General features: G+C 48.6%; 1 protein-coding gene across 3 annotated transcripts in view; it reads left to right on the forward strand.

Moving 5' to 3' along the window:
• Positions 1 to 20,463, forward strand: part of PIK3R4 (phosphoinositide-3-kinase regulatory subunit 4) — a 125,248-nt gene that overhangs the window by 70,849 nt on the left and 33,936 nt on the right. For 2 of the 3 annotated variants that reach the window (XM_058657099.1, XM_058657101.1), the window contains exons 4-5: positions 16,037 to 16,793; positions 19,277 to 19,410. In XM_058657099.1, coding sequence (XP_058513082.1) covers positions 16,037 to 16,793; positions 19,277 to 19,410 — 891 coding nt within the window. Of the gene's footprint in view, positions 1 to 14,998; positions 15,200 to 16,036; positions 16,794 to 19,276; positions 19,411 to 20,463 lie in introns of those variants that run through there. The other variant, XM_058657100.1, reaches the window with a different exon arrangement.

Raw genomic sequence — 20,463 nt, forward strand, 5'->3', positions numbered from 1 at the left:
GTTCCAGGTTCCCGGCTTCGGATCGGCGTGCATCGGCCCGTTGCGGCTCACTTGGGGAGTGAATCATTGGATGGAAGATCTTCCTCTCTGTCTCTCCTCCTCTGTATATCTGACTGTAATAAAATGAATAAATCTTTAAAAAAAAAAAAAGGAAAGCAAGCAGCTGGATGGCTCAAGTCGTTGCGACCCTGCATCTGTGTGGGAGACCTGGAAAAGTCTTCTGACTCTTGTCTTTGCATCAGCTCAGCTCCAGCCATTGTGGCCATTTGGGAAGTGAACCAGCAGATGGAAGATCTTCCTCTCCTCCTCTTCTCCTCTCTATAAATCTACCTTTCCGATAAAATTAAATAAATTGTTAGAGAAAAAGTGATTCATTAGATAAAACAAAAATCTATTCTCTCATCTGCACAGGCTCTGCCTCTAAAATGAATGAAATAATAAGTAAACAAATAGAGCCCAAACTCAGGATAGGAATGTAAAGGCCGAGGAAGGGCCTAAGCCTATCTGGAAATGATCAGCATGGTTGGAGGCCCAGCCTCGGGGAAGCTGGGCGGATGTGCTCTCCAGACTCTGGTTGCTGAAGAGTGAGGCTGCTCAGTCAGAGCGCCTCGTTGCCTGTGTTGGTTGCCAGCCCTGGGGTAGCGGGAAGTGAGTTCAAGGAACCCTTCCAAATTGAACAGATGCCGCCTGCCTTGCCAGCCTATAAGTCTGGCTTTCTGGCTCTTTTTCCTCTTTATTGTGGTTCATAAGGGTACGTTCATGTTTAGTACAGTTTTTGCTAATGTGTCCTACAGTTTTAAAATCCTGCTTAAAAGGAGACCCATTTCCATTGAGCTATATAGATTTAAACAACAAACTATATGACTTACATATATTATGTGAAATGTTTCCTTTGGAGACTGTGCTTACATGGGTAGGTATAAAATTATACTCTTGTGTTTAAGAACTCAATGAGGGGATCCCAAGAGAAGCTGACCAACTGTGATGATTCAATGTCAAGGTTAATCCCAAAACACAGAGGGTGGCTCACTATCTAGGTACTGGATCAACAGGCCAGATTTGAGTGCCAGAGTTGATATTATCACCATACGCAGGCCGGGGCAGTTGGTCCACTTGGCAAGGTGCACACATCACATCCCTTGCCTTCCTACTCGCATTGCTAATTTGCTTCCCATGAATGGATGACCATGAACGATGACAATCCTGACCTGCTGGAGGATGATTTATCAGTCTCTGCAGGAACGGCTAGCATACTGGCAGGGCAGCAGCATGTCTGTAGCTTTGCCAAAGTTCCCAACTGGGGAGAGAGAAGAGAAAGAATTAAACCCAGACATGAAGTTCAGAGAGTTGTTCAAAGTTTCCCCAAAGGTTGAATTCTGCTCCAGAATTTGAGGGGAACTTCAAACGTCATCTTCTGAAAAGTCATAAACCCCTCAAACCAGCTGCTTTAAAAGGAATTCTGCTAATAAACCTGTCAGATGTTAAGGTGAACACATAGATAGTTAAGGTTCTGACTATTGGAATGAGAAAGAGGGCATCTCTTCACAATGATGCTTGCTTGTTGTACTTGCGCTTGCGCTTGCCAAGAGGCATGGAATGCATCCTTATGAGTTTTTAGTTTATCATGAAAATGGAAAGGAGTTACCAACCACACCCTTCTGGTGGCTTTTTGTTTTTATCATGAGTAAGCTAAGAACCAAGTATGTCTTCTGTATTCTGCGATGCTTGCCAGTAACAAAATCTCCAGGCAGCTTCCTTAGCGTTAATTTAGAGGACACCTGTCTGCCTCTCTTCCCATCTCCTTAGTAAATTACTTTGGCCCCTAGACCAATAACTCTTCTGTCACCCCGCCAAGGCCTTACCTACTCACTGGATCCAACATCAATGGAAAACACAGATGATATTGCTGTCATCGAAGGGCTCAGCCTTCCTGGATCTAAGGAAATTTGCTTTGTGGTTCAGGCCTTTCCTGGAACCCTCAGCCAGGCATAATGCCCAGCTGCTCTGAATCGCAGTGGCTAAACCGGGAAGGAAGAACTTCGCTCGCACACCCAAGATAGTCTTAAAGCTGCAAGTTCTCAACTTGTGACCCCTGGTGAGGAAGACTGGGAGGGCACAGTGAGGCCAGCCCACCCTGTACCAGTCCCTACCAGCAGACTGATGGGGCAAAGTGGTGCGCATGTGCGTGGTGAGGAGCAGGGCGGGAGGCGTGGTCCTCAGAATTGAGGATCCAAGGCAAAGAGGATGGTCTGGGTGGGGGTGAGGGGCAGGGAGGGAAAGCCCTGAGATCTGCTGGTTCCAGAGACCTGCTGCCCTATGCTCTAAGTCGGGCCATGTTCAGGCGAGTCAGGTCCATCGACAGGAACAGGTGTGGGGTTTGTTTGCATGGATTCCCTCTGATCAAGTGAGCTTTGCATGTTCTGGTATATTCTGTTTCCAAGGTGAAAGGCTGAGTTCTGCCACTGTTCCCTTCGTGGAGAACCAGGGTGTGCTCGGAGGCCCTCAGGGGCCCACCGCATTATTTCAGCCTTAGTTGGCCAGCCTTGGTCCCCAGGGCAGAGGACCGGCTCTTGCTGGTCAGCGGAGAATAGTGAGACTTCTCAGAAGGCACATGGAAGCACATGTTGGAGCACCAGCAATGGGGCAAAAGGCTCTATCATCTAGAAGGCTGCAGCCACCGCCTCCAATGTCAGCATCTCACATGAGTTTGAGCCCCCTGTTCCTTCACCTCCCAATCCAGCTCCCTGCTAATCCACTTGGGAAGGCAGCAGAAGATGGCCCAAACACTTGGGTCCCTGCCATTCAATGTGGGAGGCCGGTATGGAGTTCCTGTCCTGGCTTCCAGCCCTATTTGTTTTGCTCACTTGGGGAGTAAACCAGAGGGGTAGAAGTTCTCTCTTTCTCTGCCATCACCTTTCAAATATGTAAATTAATATGTGTTTTTTAAGTGGTACAATTAAAAACCCCTAAATTTTAACTATAAAAATTTTAAAAATGAACCTTCTTCAGGAACTCCGATCAAGAGCTGGAGTTAGGAACTACTGCTATATAATAACTTTTGGATCTGAGATATTCAACAGAATTCTGTAATTCAGCAAACCATTGTTTTTGCTAAATTGGTCAAGGTTGTGGATGTGCTAGAGGTCAAGGCCATCAGGAAGGCAGGGATTTGAGAGTGACTGAGTTGATGCCCCTGTCATAGTTCATATGTAACGGAATTTCACAAATGTCATGGACAAATGAATTTAAAATGTTACTAATCTTTGTGAAAAACAATTTGGATTCCATTCAGTTTTTTTTTTCACAATGTGCATTTTCCACGAACTTTTAGAAGTAGCTTCCTACACCGAGGTTCACTTTCATCTTGTTGATAAACAGAAGCCTGAGGCCAGCATTGTGGTGCGGCAGGCTAAACTCCCCAGTGGGATACTGCTATCTCACAGCGGAGTACTGGCCGCCCAGCTTCTCATCCAGCTTCTCACTGTCCCTGAGAGCAGCCAGTGGCAGTTCAAATACTTGGCCCCCTGCCACCCATGTGGGAATCCAGATTGGAACTTCTGGCTCTGGACACTAACCTGGGCATCCCTGGGCATTGTGGCTATTTGAGAGTAAGCCAGCTGATGAAAGATCTCTCACTCCCCGAGACTCCCCTTCCCTCTCTGTGTTGCTCTGCCTTTTAAATACATACATCTATGCATACGTACATCTTTTTTTGTAGAAGAAAGAGGGGCTCTGGTGTGCTGGAGCAGGCTCCAGGGATGAGAACTTGCAATGGTAGCACCTGTCAAGGCACATTTGTGCCGGCGAGCTGACAGGAGGACAGCTCCTTGGTCTCACAATGTTCCCTGAGACTCCCAGAATCTGTGCTGGTTCAGACATGGAGGCGGGGACCTGCTCCTTGACGTCAGGAGATCGGGTCATCATGTCTACTGGAGATTAAAATCTGCTGAGGTGTGCGGAGTCTGCCTGCTGGTTAGGGAGCATCAAATTAGCAGGGGGATGGGAATGTGAATCGAGCTCATCAAGGCAAGGGTTGTCCTGCTGGCGGTGGAGATGCTGGCGGCGGTGCTGTGGCCATGGTGACATTGGTGGTGACCGTGATGAAGAGAGGCAAATTGCAATCTAGGCAAATCCCTAAAACGGCAGCTGTCTCCTGAGGCTTTGGGTTGAGTGAGTCAGCCACTTTTAAAAGGCTAAGAACAGGGTGGACATATATAAATCAAAGTTTTATAAATTAAATGTTTCCATTTTGACTCACACTATAATTCCTGAGGCATTAAATCTTCATTTCTGAATGACCTTTCGTTGTCATTGATGGAATATTTCAGCCTTAAGTACCTCTGCTCTGTTGCCTCTGTAACATGGAGTTATTTTATAAAGGAACTCTTAAACGTTTCCCAGAATACATATTTAAATAATCATTTTGTAAATGGTAATTGTTGTATGTGACAATGTATTAAATATGTCTATTTTTCATCACACAAAAATGTTTTCACCTTGAGGGTCCACCCTTGAGGCTAAATGATTTGTGAAGAATAATAGTTAAAAGCACTGGGGTCGGTGCATTGGCTCAAATGGGAGAATCCTTTGCTTTAGCCGTACAGTCCATGTGGAAGCCAATCGTGCCACCTCCAGCTCCCTGCTTATAGCCTGGGAAAGCAGAGGAGGACAGCTCGGAGTCTTGGGACCCTGCACCCGTGTGGGAGACCCGGAAGAAGCTCCGGGCTCCTGCCTTCAGATTGGCTCGGCTCTGGCCATTTTGAACATTTGGGGAGTACACCAGAGGATGGAAGATTTCCTCCTTTCCAATTAGATGAAATCTTTTTTGAAAAATGATTTAAAAGCATTAAAGGCTGGGTCAGGTGTTTAGCCCAGCAGTTAAGATACTGTTGGGATGCCTGCATTTCCTGTCGGAGTAGCCGAGCTTGGGTCTGAACCCAGGTCCCTGCCGGCAGCTTTGTGCTCACGTGGCTCCCTGGAGGAGGTGGCAGGTGATGGCGGAAGGGAAGCACCTGTCGCACTCGGCGTGCGTTCGCAGCCAACCCAGTCTGGCCATTTTGGACATCTGAAGGTGAAGCCAAAGGTGGACGCTCTCACTCTGTATTCCTCTCGCCCTCTCTGCATCTCAGCTGAATAAGTAAGTAATTTGAAAGAAACATTATAACAAAAATCATACCTATATTCTGGCTTTTTCCCCTTGGGAGGTTGAAAGATTATTCAGTTAGGAAATGAAGATAAATAGGAAAAATGTGATAATAGTATTCTGCAAATAAAAAGAATAAAAATAACATCCTGTAGGAGCATGAATATTTTTCTTTCTGGAGCTTAAAGTGCTGAAGAGAGAGTGTTAGAAAAAACAAAGGGCTTATCAAAGACAGGAATTTCATTTAAGGTCAAATAAAATGCTTCATCACAAACTCTCCAATATAGATTTAAATAGCATAAAGCCATGCAATTGGGCCAGCCTCCATGGTGTGGTAGGCTAAGCCTCTGTCTGAAATGCTGGCATCTCACATGGCCACTGTTGCCTTCCCCAGCTGATCCACTTCTGATCCAGCTCCCTTCTTATGGTCTGGGAAAGCAGAAGACGATGGCTCAAGTCTTTGGACCCCTCTATGTGGGAGAACCAGAGCACGATCCTGCCTCCTGGCTTTGCTCAGCTCAGCTCTGGCCTTGGGGGCCATTCGGGGAGTGAAGCAGTGGATGGAGGTTTGATCTCTCTGTCTCTCCTTCTCACTAGAACTCTGCTTTTTAAATAAAAATAGTCTTTTAAAAAGACATACAGGGCCCAGCGCGATAGCCTAGCAGCTAACACCCTCACCTCATACACGCACAGGATCCCATATGGGCTCCAATTCTAATTGCGGCAGCCCCGCTTCCCATCCAGCTCCCTGCTTGTGGCCTGCGAAAGCAGCCGAGGACAGCCCAGAGCCTTGGGACACCCTGCACCTGCCTGGGAGAACCGGATGAAGCTCCAGGCCCCTGGCTTCGGATCAGCACAGCTCCAGCCCATTGTGGTCACTTGGCGAGTGAATCATCGGACGAAAGATCCTCCTTTCTGTCTCTCTTCCTCTCCGTGTATCTGACTTCGCAATTAAACATCAAATAAATCTTTAAAAATAAATTAATTTAAGAAGACATAAAATTAACCTATAAATCACACAGCTCAATAATTAACATCATAGTACTTTACCTATATTCCTTTTTTTTTTTTAAAGATTTATTTATTTTATTACAAAGTCGGATATACAGAGAGGAGGAGAGACAGAGAGGAAGATCTTCCGTCCGATGAGTCACTCCCCAAGTGAGCCGCAACGGGCCGATGCACGCCGATCCGAAGCCGGGAACCAGGAACCTCTTCTGGGTCTCCCACGTGGGTGCAGGGTCCCAAGGCTTTGGGCCGTCCTCGACTGCTTTCCCAGGCCACAAGCAGGGAGCTGGATGGGAAGTGGAGCTGCCGGGATTAGAACCAGCGCCCATATGGGATCCTGGTGCGTTCAAGGTGAGGACTTTAGCCACTAGGCCACGCCGCCGGGCCCACCTATATTCCTTTTTAAGTATTTTTTGTTGTCACAATCACCATCATCCCCTTTGTCGAACAACATTATGTGCAGGTGCCAAGCAGGACATGTGACATGCAGTCCTCGCGGTAGTGCTCAGCAGCCCTGTTCAGTGTCAAGAATCCCTCTCACCTGCTGATGAGGAAGCTGAGGTTCTTGATCTCTTAAGCAATTCATCCAAGGATGCCTGAACAGCGAAGTGGTAAAGACAGGAATGGACAACCACCACCTTGAAGCTCCTGTCTGTTACGTAGTTGGCCACAAGCACAGACCATCTTTATAGACCTATCTAATTTCTAATTTCATTTTCACTTGAGACCATATTTTCCTCATTTGCTACACAATATTTTTTAAAAAGATTTATTTATTTTCATTGGAAAGGCAGATACACAGAGAAGAAGAAATAGAGAGGAAGATCTTCTGTGCAATGATTCACTCCCCAAGCGACTGCAACGACCGGAGCTGAGCTAATCCGAAGCCAGGAGCCAGGAACACAAGCAAGGTGAGGACTTTAGCCACTAGGCTGCCACACCCGCCCAATTGTAAGCACGTCTGTATCCAGTGAAGTCACGAGCTGGACCTCTGTTGGGATGTGCTGCCTCCTAGTGGAGTCTGCTCATAAGGACATGTTTACCCTCTGCCCTCAGAATGAAAAAGGTGTTTTCATTTAATCCAATCTTTTCTTGTTTCATGTTCAGTACAAGTCTTGAAAATTTATTTTTCCTTATCTCCTGTAACGTAGGGAGATATTATTATTTCTGTTGGAAAGAAAGGAGTGGGTACATTCAGAAAAGTTCAAATTGTGCTGCAAGAAATGCAATAAGAACTCATCACTCTTGGTGGGGAAATCAGCTTGCTGCACCGTGCCCTGAAGTTAACAGGCTTGCTCATGCATGTCCCCTCAAATCACGTTCAAAGGCTTGAAGACATGGTAAATGGTGTTAGGACCAGCAGAGGAAGACAAGATAGACTCTCCCAGGAGCCAGAGAGAACCTGAAATACATTGAAAATGCAGGAAATTAAAAGAGATAGGAAATTATTTTCTTCTGAACTCGCATTGATGTCTCTGCCTTCAATATTTTTCTAATGAATCCTTTTCACTTTGATATTGTTACAAATAGCCTTTGTTAAAATGCTTACTCGGATGGACTTGGTTTAATCAGGAAGGACTTGAGTTAATATTGGATTGTTTTGGAGAAAGCAACAGAAGTGGTTTTTTTTCCCAGTGAATTAGGCCATTATTTCTGCTATTGTTTATCAAGAAAGAAGCCCTGAGCAAAATTGCTGATGCTATCGCAAGGAGAAGGGCTGACTGGCGAGTTGTAATTGCTTTGTGTGCAGTCAGTGGGGCATGCCGCGGGATGGGGGCACAGCGGCCAGGGCCGCTCCTGTCTTTATTGGGTATCTTTTTATGCTTAGTGAATGACTAGTACGGAAAAAAAAGAGGAGCAACAAAGAAAGGGGTGTAAGGCACGCGCGATATTTAACAACAGACAGAATTGTCCGAGGGTGATGGGGGCAATTACTTTCCTTTGTGCTTCTTTCCTCTGAGCTTACATTCCAGGCGATGGGAGAGATGGCGCAAACCCCAGCAGGCTGGCATTGTGTGCTAGCCGGTACCTGTACCCCAGAGCTGAATGCAGGTTTGAGTCCTGGCTACCCCAGTTCTGATCCTGCTACCGGCAGGTGCTGGCTTAGGCTCTCGAGGCCTGGCCATTTGGCCCAGGTTCGTGTCTGGTTTCTGCTGTGGAGCCAGCTTCCTGCTCATGTACACCCTGCTCTGGCTCTAGCCCCCTGCTAACAGGGTTCGATGGCTTGAGTGCTTGGATCCCTGCCACCCATGGGGGAGCCTGGTCTATTGCCAGAATCTGAGGAGTGAACCACTGGGTGGAAAATTTCTCGCTCTCTCTGTCTCTCTCTAAATCTCGATATATTTTTCCCTTTCTCTCCATTATTCTGCCTTTCAAATGCATAAATAAATCCTTTTGTAAAAAAAAAAAACCCAGCATTTTCCAAAAAAGTTTCATTCATTTATTGGAAAGGCAGACATACAGGGAGAAGGAGAGACAGAAAAATCTTTCATCTACTGGTTCAACCCCGAAATGGCCACAACAGTTGGAGCTGAACTGATTCAAAGCCAGGAGCCAGGAGCCTCCTCTGGGTCTCCCACGTGGACACAGCACCCCAAGGCTTTGGACCATTCCCCACTGCCAAACTAGGCCACAAGCAGGAAGCTGGATGGGAAGCAACCAAGACACGGGATGCTGGTGCCTGGAGGATTAGCCATTTCAGCCAGCACACCAGCCCCACAAACAGCAATCTTTAGGAAATACTCTTCAAACTACCACAGAAATAATGGACATATACAAATAATTAGTCTACCCAAAGGGTTAAAAAATCATGACAAAAAGTAGTGCCTTAGCATAAAAATAAAAGCCAGGGAGAAATAATGGAATATGCATATTTAATACACTCATTCACTGACCGTTAAATTGATATGTAGCATATCACACATGTAATCAAAATCTGCCTAATGACCCTTGCTGCTTGCAGATAATGTAATACATCAATATCAAATATCAACATTTTTCTGTTGGAAGACTTTAAGGATTTTGATGTTTTCAATGCCTTTCTCCCCTGCTTTCTACGGACTCTAAAGATTTCTAGAGTTTTGATAGCATCGTGGGGTTTCTGTCTCTGTGGAGTAAACGCGAGTGTGCAGGGGCAGTGCCGCACATGCTCTGCACTGACCGCCAGTGTCCCCAGCCCCCCAGGGAGGACGAGACACCAGCAGCAAGCGCCGTGCCTCAACTCCGTTTGCAACAATTCAAAACATCTCTGGGCATTGTCATAAATCAAAACGCGCATCATTGATTAGGATCCTGGTAGGATGATACGGCAAAAATTCATGGAAAAATGAATGAAATGGTAAGTTTAGTGCAAAGAAAGAACCGAAATCCATGCATAGTTTTTTCATAATATGTGTTTCCATGATATTTTTGAGAAGCCCTTCTATCTATCGCATCCCACTGGCTCTTCTCTTTGTTTTCTTTTTTTCATATTTAGTTTCTCATCCATGAGAAAGAGTTAACCTGCAACCACAGGTTCACCCCCAGCAGATGAAACAGCCAAGGCTGACCAGGTGGAAGGCAGAGCCAGGAAGCCCATCTGGGGTCTCTCACATGAGTGGCAGGGGCTGGGCACGGGGGCTGTCATCTGCCCGCTCTCAGGATGTGTTAGTGGGAAACCAGACTGAGGGGGAACTGAGGTGGATGGGTTTAAACAGACCCTCTGATTGGGGATGCAGATGCTGTAATACCCAGCCCCACACTCACTCTTCTTACAATGTGACTTTGACATGCCTCAATTGAAAGGGTGTGTGTGTGTGTGTGTGTGTTGAGTAGAGGAGTCTGGATTCTCTTCTATTGAACCTGGATGTACCTTTCTAACTGTCTTCCACCATCTGAGTATTAGTAGGGCAGTATGTCATTTATGCTAGTGTAGTGTCCTCCCCACCTCCTACCTCTCTCTCCACCCTGTCTGCTCTCTCTCCCTGGATGCCTGACCTTAGAACCCACCCACCACGGTGTTCAGAAGCCCAGGCTTCATGCAGAGGTTCCTCTGGATCCTGTGGCCAAGAGTCTGGTTAGGTGCATCCCAGCCCACATCGGCCCCGACACAGGAGTAAGAGAGCCCTCAGAAAGTGTCAGCCCTTCCACTCAGGACCCAGCCACCACACAGAGACCACAGCTGTTCCTCTCTGAATTCCAGATCCACACAAACTGTGAGAAATAACCATTTCTTGTCTTTGTTTAAGAAAGATTTATTTTTTTTTCTTAGAAAGGCAGACTTACCGAGAGAAGAAGAGACAGAGGTAAAGAGAACATTTCTTTTATTATTTTAAGCTTCTACATTTTAGAATAATTTTTCTCAGGGGCCGGTGTGATGGCTTAGTTGGCTAATCCTCTGCCTACAGGTGCCAGCATCCCAAATGAGCATCTGTTCAGGCCTCAGCAGCTCCACTCCTCATCCAGTTCCCTGCTTGTGGCCTGGGGAAGCAGTGGAAGATGGCCCAAAGCCTTGGAACTCTGCACCCATGTGGGAGACCCTGAAGAAGTTCCTGGCTCCTGGCTTCAAATTGACTCAGCTACAGCCATTTTGGTCATTTGGGGAGTGAATCAGTGGATGGAAGATCTTTCTGTCTGAATCTCCATCTCTCTACAAATCTGCCATTCTAATAAAAATAAATAGATTTTTAAAAAAGAAATATCTCCCTCCTCTGGATTCCTCCCCAAATGGTCATGACCACCAGAACTGGAGAAGACCAAAGCCAGGAGCTTCTTCCAGGTCTCCCCCACAGGTAAGAGGGGTTCAAGCCCTTGGGCCATCTTCTGCTGACAACTGGATTGGAAGTGTTTCAGCAGGAACACAAACTGGCATCCATATGGGATGCTGGCAGTGAATTTTCCTGATATGCTACAATGGCAACCCCAGGATAAGTTATTATACCGCAACAGACAATTAAAATATAAATTAAATCAGATCCTAAATTTCAAAATATATTTAATTATATATAATTACAAATTCATAATTACTGAAATTTAATTGGTTATTTATTTGACAGACAAAGACAATGACTCTTCCATCTATCAGCTTACTTCCCACGCAGGTGCAGGAGCCCAAGGACTCGGACCATCCTCTGCATCTACCCCAGTCACATGAGCAGGGAGCTGGGTCAAAAACGAAACAATCAGAACTCAAACCAGGTGCCCATAGGGATATCAGTCTTGCAGGGCGCGCTTAACCCAGTAAACCATGCCGATCCTCTCAGTGCGTTCTCCAAACGCCCAACACAGCATGGCCTGGGCCAGGATGGTGAAGTCAGGAGCCCAGAATTCCCCCTGGGTCTCCCCGAGGGTGACTGTGATCTGTCTGCAGACAGCATGTACATTAGCGGTAAATCAGAATCACAGCAAAGCTGAGATTAAAACCAGACACTCTGATCAGGGCCAAGAGCATTCCATCTTAACCATTGAGCTAACCACCCAGTGCTTTAAATATGCAAACTAAAAAAAAATAAACACAGCCCAACAATCACTGATGAGGATTTGTGTTAGTCTATAATACTGATGTTACCCCCAGCCTTTCCCATAGCATATAATCATTCCAAAAGGAGGAAGGTCCATTAAAAACAAAGCCGGAAACACAAACAGAAGTCACCACACTCATCACTCCTGGATTCTTTGCTTCTCACCAGCTCATAAAACCATCAGGAGTCTGCTTTTTCAGTGTGGCCAAACTTTGTCCAACTGAATCGATTAACATTTCAGGGACATTTTCATTCCTACAAGCAAACCGTACTCAGCTGCTGCCAGAAGCGCATGAACTAAAGGCTGTGACTTTTACTTTATTCTTCCAGCCGCATGGGCAAACCCACCGCTACAAACAAGAGACCTGCAAAGGTCAGACTGTAATATGAAAGCCATGTGCAGTGTACCAACAGACTGTGCAGCAAGGCCCCGGAATGAAGAATTGATAGTTTTACAGGAAGACAATGTCATTACCATTTTGTCGCTGTTGCACCTGTTGAGGAACATTGGTTCCAACCAACAAATTCAACCCACAGTGGCTCAAGTAGATGTTTCCCTTCCTCATACAAGGAAAGTCTGGGCTCAAAGTGTTGACATTGGTTCAGGGGCAGGATTTCTGCTCTTCCTTTTCTCAGGCCTCTTGAATTGTGGCCACATGATGGCTCCTGAAGCTCTGGGTACTGCACCTGTAACCAAGGCCGAAAGCGGGTGGGCGTTTTGCCCGGTGGTGAAGCCCCCACTTGGGACACACACATCCCATGTCGGAGCTCCAATTCTGCTTCTCATTTCAACTTCCCATTGCTCCTTGGCATTTTGGCTAAGATCAAATGTTGTTTCAACTTCCTGCTAATTTGCATCCTAGGAAGCAGCAACAGCTGGCTCCTCCCATTAGGAGACTTGGATGGTGTTCCAGGTTCCTGAGTTTTGCTTCCCAACTGTTCCAGGCACTTGGGGAATGAACGAGTAAATGGGAACTGCCTTGGTCTCTCTGCCTCAAAGAGGACATTGGTAGTGCAGTGCACTTCTTGTATCTCACCGGGCAAGCCGCAAGCATCTGGAAAAATGGTCAACAGTTGGTGAGTTAGGGTGGAAACCTGAATCCGTTGTGGTGCCTGAAGGTAGGGCCTTTTATTTATTTATTTTTAAAGATTTTACTTGAAAGCCAGAGTTACAAAGAGAGAGAGAGAGAGAGAGAGAGAGAGAGAATTATTTATCCACTGGTTCACTCCCCAAATAGCTCCAATGGCTGGAGCTGAGCCAAACCAAAGCCAGGAGCCAGACACATCCTCCTCTGGGTCCCCACATGGAGGCAGGATCCCAAGGCGTTGGGCCACTCTGTTTCTCAGCTCATTGGTAGGGAGCTGGATCAGGAGTGGAGCAGCCTGGATAGGAACTAGCGCTCACGTGAGTTGCCAGTGCCCCAGGGGATGGGCTAGTCACACTGGGCAGGATCCTGAAGGTGGGACCTTTGAAAGGTAATTGGAAGGAGTCCTTGAACCACTCTCGGGGACTTTATGAAGAGACACGTGGATGTGGAGGAAGAGTGTACTTCTTCTGCCTTTCCCTGTGTCTTGGCTTGCTGTGTGGGTGCCTCTTTGCAGATTCACTGGATCTTTGTGAACTTCACACTGTAAGTAAAAATACACCTTTCTTGCATTTTACATTAGGCTCCTGTTTTATTTAAAACAATGAAAAGCAAATATGTCAGAGAAATAGAAATCAAAACTAGAGACTTCCTGTTACAGTCACTAGGATGGCTGTGATTAAAGACAGGTCTGAACAAGTATGGGTAAGCCAGGGACTGGGAGCTTCTCTGGGTCTCCCATGCGGATGCGGAGTCCCAAGGCTTTGGGCCACCCTCTGCTGCTTTTCCAGGCCACAAACAGGTAGCCGGCTGTGGATGTGGTGCAGCCGGGACAAGAGCTAGCACCCATATGGGATCCTGGTGCTTGCCAGATGAGGATTTAGCCAATCGTGCCATCACTTCAGGACCTGCTTGAGTAGTTTAACAGATCTGAGAAGTTGTTGATTTGGTTGTCCCAGGTTTGAGAAAATCTTTCCAAGGTTTATCGGTTGACAAAGCCTACTTCAGTGCCTCCACAGACTTAGGAACAGGCTGCAAAGCTGGGCCACCATAATTGCCCAACCTATTTTGCTTTCTATCCTCTGATGAGGCAGTCAGTGTCCCCTGCTGGTCTAGATGAGCTGGCCATTTTATCCCTCATACGATATGGAAATGCTGTTCACTGCACAGGCTTTAACAACTGTGCAGGTGGGTGTTGTGGAGCAGTGGGGTGAGCCCCTGCTTGGGTATCAGTCTGACTCCTGGGGATTCTAGGTCTACTGCAGCTCACTGCCAATGCCCCCAGACAAGCGCAGCAGATGCTGCTTAAAGCCCATGGACCCCTGGCATCCATGGGAGAGCCAGACAAAATCCCCGCCTCCTGACTTCAGCCTGGCTCTTGTTGGCATCTGGGGAGTCATACAGGGAATGGAAACCAGGTCCGTGCAGGGGTTCAATTGACTGGCCCTCCCCTTGGAAGTACCAGCATCCTCTACGGGCACTGGTTCTAATCCCAGCGGCCCCGCTTCCCATTCAGCCCCCTGCTTGTGGCCTGGGAAAGCAGTTGAGGATGGCCCAAAGCCTTGGACCCTGCACCCACCTGGGAGACCTGAAGGAAGCTTAGCTCTGGTCCTTGTGACCTCTTGGGGAGTGAACCAGCGGGTGGAAGACCTCTGTCTCTCCTTTTCTCTGTAAACCTGTCTTTACAGTGAAAATAAATAAATCTTAAAAAGAAAACTTCATAAACACCATATATGACATATCTTGTAAATGGGATATCCCGAATAGCCCTGCGGAGGCTGGGAAAAGGAGAAAAACCTGGCAGAATGGAAACAGAGAGTTCAAGGTTTCAGATTTCATTATCACGTAATGAAAAAGTTTTAAAATTGTAGGACTGCTGGTAAAACTTTCTATACATTGAAATCATTCCCTTGAAGTACGTAAATTCCATCTTGGAATGCCTAGTTTCGGCTATGTTTACTAAACAGACTCTGAGCTCACAGAGAATTCAGCTGTGAGTTCCCTTGAAGAAGCGCCCCGAAGGGCGTCTCCGCAGATTTGTCTCAGGGTCTGGGCAGGGAAGGTGGGTGAGCAGCACCTTTGGCAACCAGGTCGGAACTTCCGCTTCTGCGGCCAGCCCGCCCCGCCCGCGTCTCCTAGCAACCGCCTGCCTGCGCTTCCGCCTCCTCGCGTCACTTCCGCCCCGCCACAGGACATGAGGTCAGAGCGGCGGCTTTCCCGGGAGTCGGCGTCTGGCTGAGCTGCGGGTGTAGACTCAGGAGTGATTCCGCGGGAGTCCCTGGACGAGGGCCCCCGGGACGGGTCGTCTCTTGGAGAGCGGGGTTCGGGGGGCGACGACTTGAGAGCGTGCGTGTGGGGTCTCTCCGGGAGTCCCCGCCGGAGCGTGCATCTCGCGGAGACCGGACCCGGGTGGCCTGCCATGACCTCGTTACTGAGCGGGTTCTGACACTTTCCAGAAGCCTGGGGTAAATGTTTTATATGTGCGCACGGCCGTGTGTGCGTATGTGGCTTTTCAAGTTCCCGCAAAAAATAAATTAACCCTGAATCAAGAGAACCTGGGGCTGCCTTGGGCCAGTGTGACTTTGGGCTTATTGGAATCTCCTGTGGAGAAGTCGGCCGCTTCTCTAGCCGGCTGCGAGGACGCACTGCGTTTAATATATTTTTATATATATGTATTTGTAATGTGTCTGATTTTTATCGCCGGGACAACTCCAGGTTCTCCCAAGGCTGACGTGCAGGACGTCCGTCGCCTCCGTACAGCGGTGAACTCGGCCCGTGAAGGCTGGGGGATGCCAGGGCGCGTCAGGACGTTCGTGCGGATAGGGGGTTAGCAGCTGAGCTGATGGTGGTGTAAATTTTGTCCATGTGTTTCTCGGTATTTCTGAGTAGGTGTTAAGCATTCTGGCCTTGTCTGGCTGCTGTAGAGAGCTAGAAGAAACACACCATCTCATCCTGGCGTCCCTTTAAAATTTTTTTTCTTTTTTCTGAGATTTGTTTTATTTGTAAGGCTGGCTGACAGCAGAGATGGGTGGACCTCTATCATGGATCCCCCGTGGCTGCAGTGGAGCCTGGAACGCCGTCAGGGTCTCCCAGGGTGTCGGGGCCCAGGGACCTGGGTCGTCGTCCGCACCCTTGCCAGGTGCACTGGCAGGCAGCCACGGAGACGCACCTGGTGCTCTGCCGTTTAGTATCTGCACTCCAGTATAGGTTTAACCCACTCGGCACCAAAGCCCACTCCTCCATCTTGGAGTTACAGGTGGATTATGGTCTCTTGTTTGTCCTTAACATCTTTCCTTCTGCAGGTGTCGTACCCTCACCGTGCCACGATGGGCAACCAGCTGGCCGGCATCGCCCCCTCCCAGATCCTGTCCGTGGAGAGCTACTTCTCCGACATCCACGACTTGGAGTATGACAGGAGCCTGGGGAGCACTCGCTTCTTTAAAGTGGCTCGAGCAAAGCACCGAGAGGGCCTGGTGGTGGTGAAGGTCTTTGCCATTCAGGATCCCACGCTGCCTTTAACCAGCTACAAGCAAGAGCTGGAGGAGCTGAAGATCAGGCTGCACTCTGCCCAGAACTGCCTGCCTTTCCAGAAGGCGGTGGAGAAGGCCTCGGAGAAGGCAGCGATGCTCTTCCGGCAGTACGTGCGCGACAACCTGTACGACCGCATCAGCACCCGGCCCTTCCTCAACAACATCGAGAAGCGCTGGATCGCCTTCCAGATCCTCACCGCCGTGGACCAGGCGCACAAGTCCGGGGTCCGGCACGGCGACATCAAGACCGAGAACGTGATGGTCACCAGTTGGAACTGGGTGCTGCTCACCGACTTTGCCAGTTTTAAGCCCACCTACCTTCCCGAGGACAACCCGGCAGATTTCAACTATTTCTTTGACACGTCCCGGAGAAGAACTTGCTACATTGCTCCTGAGCGTTTTGTGGATGGGGGGATGTTTGCCGCTGAGTTAGAGTGCATCAGAGACCCCTCGACCCCGCTCGTGGACTTGAGTAGTAACCAGAGGACGAGAGGGGAGTTGAAAAGGCCGATGGACATCTTCTCAGCAGGTATGTGAGTTGGCCAGGCTTGTTCAGTCAACAGCTGGATGCGGTTACTTAAAATTTTTTTTATTTCTTCGAAAGACATTACATGCACACACAGATGCTCATGAACTCCCCACTTGCCCACGGCAGCTGGGGCTGGGCCTGGGGGAGCAGCATCCGGGAACTCCAGCGGGGGGCAGGGGACGGGGCTCCCCCACGTTGAGGCGTGCCCTTCCAGGAGGCTGGACTCAGGCACTGCTGTGCGGACCAGGCGTCCTGAGCAGTGTCTCACTGCTGGGCCAGATGCCTGCCACCTGTGTGTGTATGTTACCTGTCAGGACTGTCTCAGAGATGGATAATACAGGTCCTCCACTTCTAGGTGCTTTCCCTTTCCTGTTTAATGGGACCTGAAAATTGCATTTTGTGCAAGTGTTGTGTATTGTGGTTTTGGTAAGCATAGGATGCTGGTAGCGGCCCCATGATGTGTTGTGCAGAGAGCCAGGATCAGAAAGACCTCTGTATTAGGAAGATGCCGTTTAAAATGAGTGCTGTAAGGTCGCAGGGAGTTGGCCGTGGGAGGAGTTCCAGGCTGAGCGAGTTGCTCACGGAGGCCAGAGTGTGCTGCACCCAGGAGGCGCTGCAGTGGTCCAATCTGGGTGTGATTGAGGCAAGGCCAGGTCGAAAAGGATCCGGTGGGTTGCTGGGAGCTATGCTGGAGGAGGGAGGATAAGCTAAGGAGGCAGCTGCCTCTGATTGCAGTTGATTAACTGATTGGCTTAAGGTGTGGCCAAGTTGGGGGTGGAGAGAGCTGATGGGGGTTGTGGGATACTTGATAAGGGGCAGTGTAATGGTTCAAAAGGCTAATCTGGAATCCTGTATGGGCACTGGTTTGTGTTCCCAATGCTCCACTTTGGATCCAGCTCTCTGCTTGTGGCCCAGGAAAGCAGTGGAGGATGGCTCAAGTCCTTGGGCCCCTGCACCCGTGGGACCCTACAGAAGCTCCTGGCTCCTGGTCGGATCAGCTCCAGCTGACATGATCATTTGGGGAGTAAAAATAATAAATCCTTCTGAAAAAGTCAATTTTTGCGTTCAGGGCAATGGCTCAATGGCTAAATCTTCAATTTGCAAGGGCCAGGATAACCTATGGGTGCTAGTTCATGTCCCGGTTGCTCCACTTCCTATCTGCTTGTGGCCTGGGAAAGCAGTGGAGGATGGCTCACATCTTGGAACCCTGCACCCAAGTGGGAGACCCGGAAGAAGGGCCTGGCTCCTGGCTCCAATCGACTTAGCTCTGGCTGTTGTGGCCGCTTAGGGAGTGAACCCAGTGGATGGATGCTCTTTCTCCTCCTCTCTGTATATCTGCCTTTCCAATGAAAATAAATATTCCCCCCCCCAAAATATAATTAGAAGATAGAATTGTTGGGAATTGTGATTCATTATGAAGCCACGAGCAGTTTCCTCCCCCGTTGCACTTGGGACACTGGGTGGTGATGTTGGTCACCGAGATGGGAAACGGAAGAGAAGGAACCAGGTAGTGATGGCAGGATGGGGAGGTGTTAATCCGGAGGTGTCTTAAGCTAACCAGGAGAAGACGGACGGTAGAGTTTTGGTCCTAAATGGTGCACGTACATTCGAAACGGAGGTGTAGATTGTCACCGAGGGATGCGCTGGAGGCCAGGGAGTTAGTAGAGGAGTGCTTGTTCTTAAGTTTTCTTGTTTCTCCTTCAAGAGTTGGTAGTTGGTAGTCCCTTGTCCTGGGCAGTGTGTGACACATTCCCCCACACTGCGTGACTGAGCACGGGAAGCTGGGCCGAGCAGCCGAGTTGTGTAGGGACCGCTGAAACGGAGGCAGTGGGTTGGCAGTGCTCCCATGAACGCTGCCATCAGTGCTGTTGGTGCTTAATTTTGCCATGATTTGATGTGATTTTTTTGCTTGTGGTTTTACCGAAAAGGGGGGCGAGGACTTTAAGTTGAGCTAATAGACTAAGAAAAATAGTATAATAATTCAGAGTATAATTCATCTAGGGGAATAAATAGAATGTTATTAGAATGTTATACAAGTTCGCTCATGTGTCATTTCAAGGTGATACTTGGGGTTTTTGTTTGTTTGTTTGTTTTTTGAGGGCAGGTGAGTAATGGAAACAGCGTGAGTGAGCGGGCTCCCCTTGGCTGGTTCATCCCCCGGTGGCCACGGTGCCCGGTGTCCTGGAGTAGTCCGCAGCCAGCAGCTTCCGGGTCTCGTGTGGGTCCAGGGCTATCCCGCGCTGTTTTTCCAGTGCGCACACAGGGCGCTGTGTCAGCAGCGGAGCAGCTGGGCCTCAGAGCAGTGCCCATTTGCGATCCTGGTGCAGCAGGCAGAGGATTAGCCACTGTGCCAGCCCCGTGGTAAAACTCTAATTCAGGTTTTGGGTTTTACGGTTTGAGCTTGTCCGTTTTCTCAGTTTGTGACCTGTGTTGCATGACCTTTCGCGGCGCGTTTCTGACCAGTTCTGTCTGCTGTTTTCCAGGGTGTGTAATTGCTGAGCTGTTCACAGAAGGTGTGCCATTGTTTGACCTCTCCCAACTTTTGGCTTATAGAAATGGACATTTTTTCCCCGAGCAAGTGCTAAATAAGATTGAAGACCAGAGTATCAGAGAATTGGTAATTATGTCAACTAATGTTTGCTTTGCAGTTTTGAAGCTTGGTGCTGTTTTTGTATTTGCATTAGGCAGCTCTCTGGAATGTTGAGAATTTGAAAGAAAGCAGTAAGGCAGCATGGACTAATACGTACAACCAGGTTTTTTTTTTTTTAAGATTTATTTGTTTTTATTGGAAAGTCAGATATACAGAGAGGAAGAGAGACAGGAAGATCTTCCTTCCGATGGTTCACCCCCCAGGCGGCCGCAACATCTGGAGCTGAGCCAGTCTGAAGCCAGGAGCCCAGGTCCTCTTCCGGGTCTCCCACACGGGTGCAGGGTCCCAAAGCTTTGGACTGTCCTTGACTGCTTTCCCAGGCCACATGCGGGGAGCTGGATGGGAAGCAGGACTGCTGGGATTAGAAGCGGTGCCCACATGGGATCCCGGGCGTGCAAGGCGAGGACTTTAACAACTACGCTATCGTGCCGGGCGCTGTACAGTCAGTTTTTACCCTTGTAGGAGCAATCTGTTTTCCGCCTTGTCAGGAACAGACCTTGTTTAAAGTCTGTCATCTGTCTTGTCTTACAGTCTTGAGCTCTGATTTGGACAGATTTGAAGGTGCTACGAAGGAGCTTGGGGTTTAGAGAAGTTGTCTGACGGAAGCAGGCATGTCAAAGGAAGGGCTCGGTGATGCCACCTTCAGCGTGAGGCAGCCTTGCAGGGCCGTTTCCTGGAGAAGCAGATGGGCTGTGTGTCTCCCTGCTGGGCAGTGCAGTGGAGCCAGAGGAGTGAGGGGTTCCCTGGGAGGCTGGCTAACCACAGATCCACATCACTGCCTGCAGGCATCTTGCAAAAGTCAGAGTAACTAAGCTTTTGATAGTGACTGACAGGGATGTGAAGGTGTGTGGTTGTATTTTTATATGATAGGCAAATATTTTATTTCTCTTAGGCAAAAAAGTAAACTGTTTTCGAGAAAGGCAGTTTAGCTCCTGTTCGAGAAGAGCGTACTACATGAGGGGCTTCATGCCCCTGCCCTGTCGTGCGGCATCAAGCGGAAGTTGTGGCTAAACGACAAAG

The sequence above is a fragment of the Ochotona princeps genome, chromosome 30 (genome assembly GCF_030435755.1).
Source record: "Ochotona princeps isolate mOchPri1 chromosome 30, mOchPri1.hap1, whole genome shotgun sequence".
Taxonomy (NCBI): domain Eukaryota; kingdom Metazoa; phylum Chordata; class Mammalia; order Lagomorpha; family Ochotonidae; genus Ochotona; species Ochotona princeps.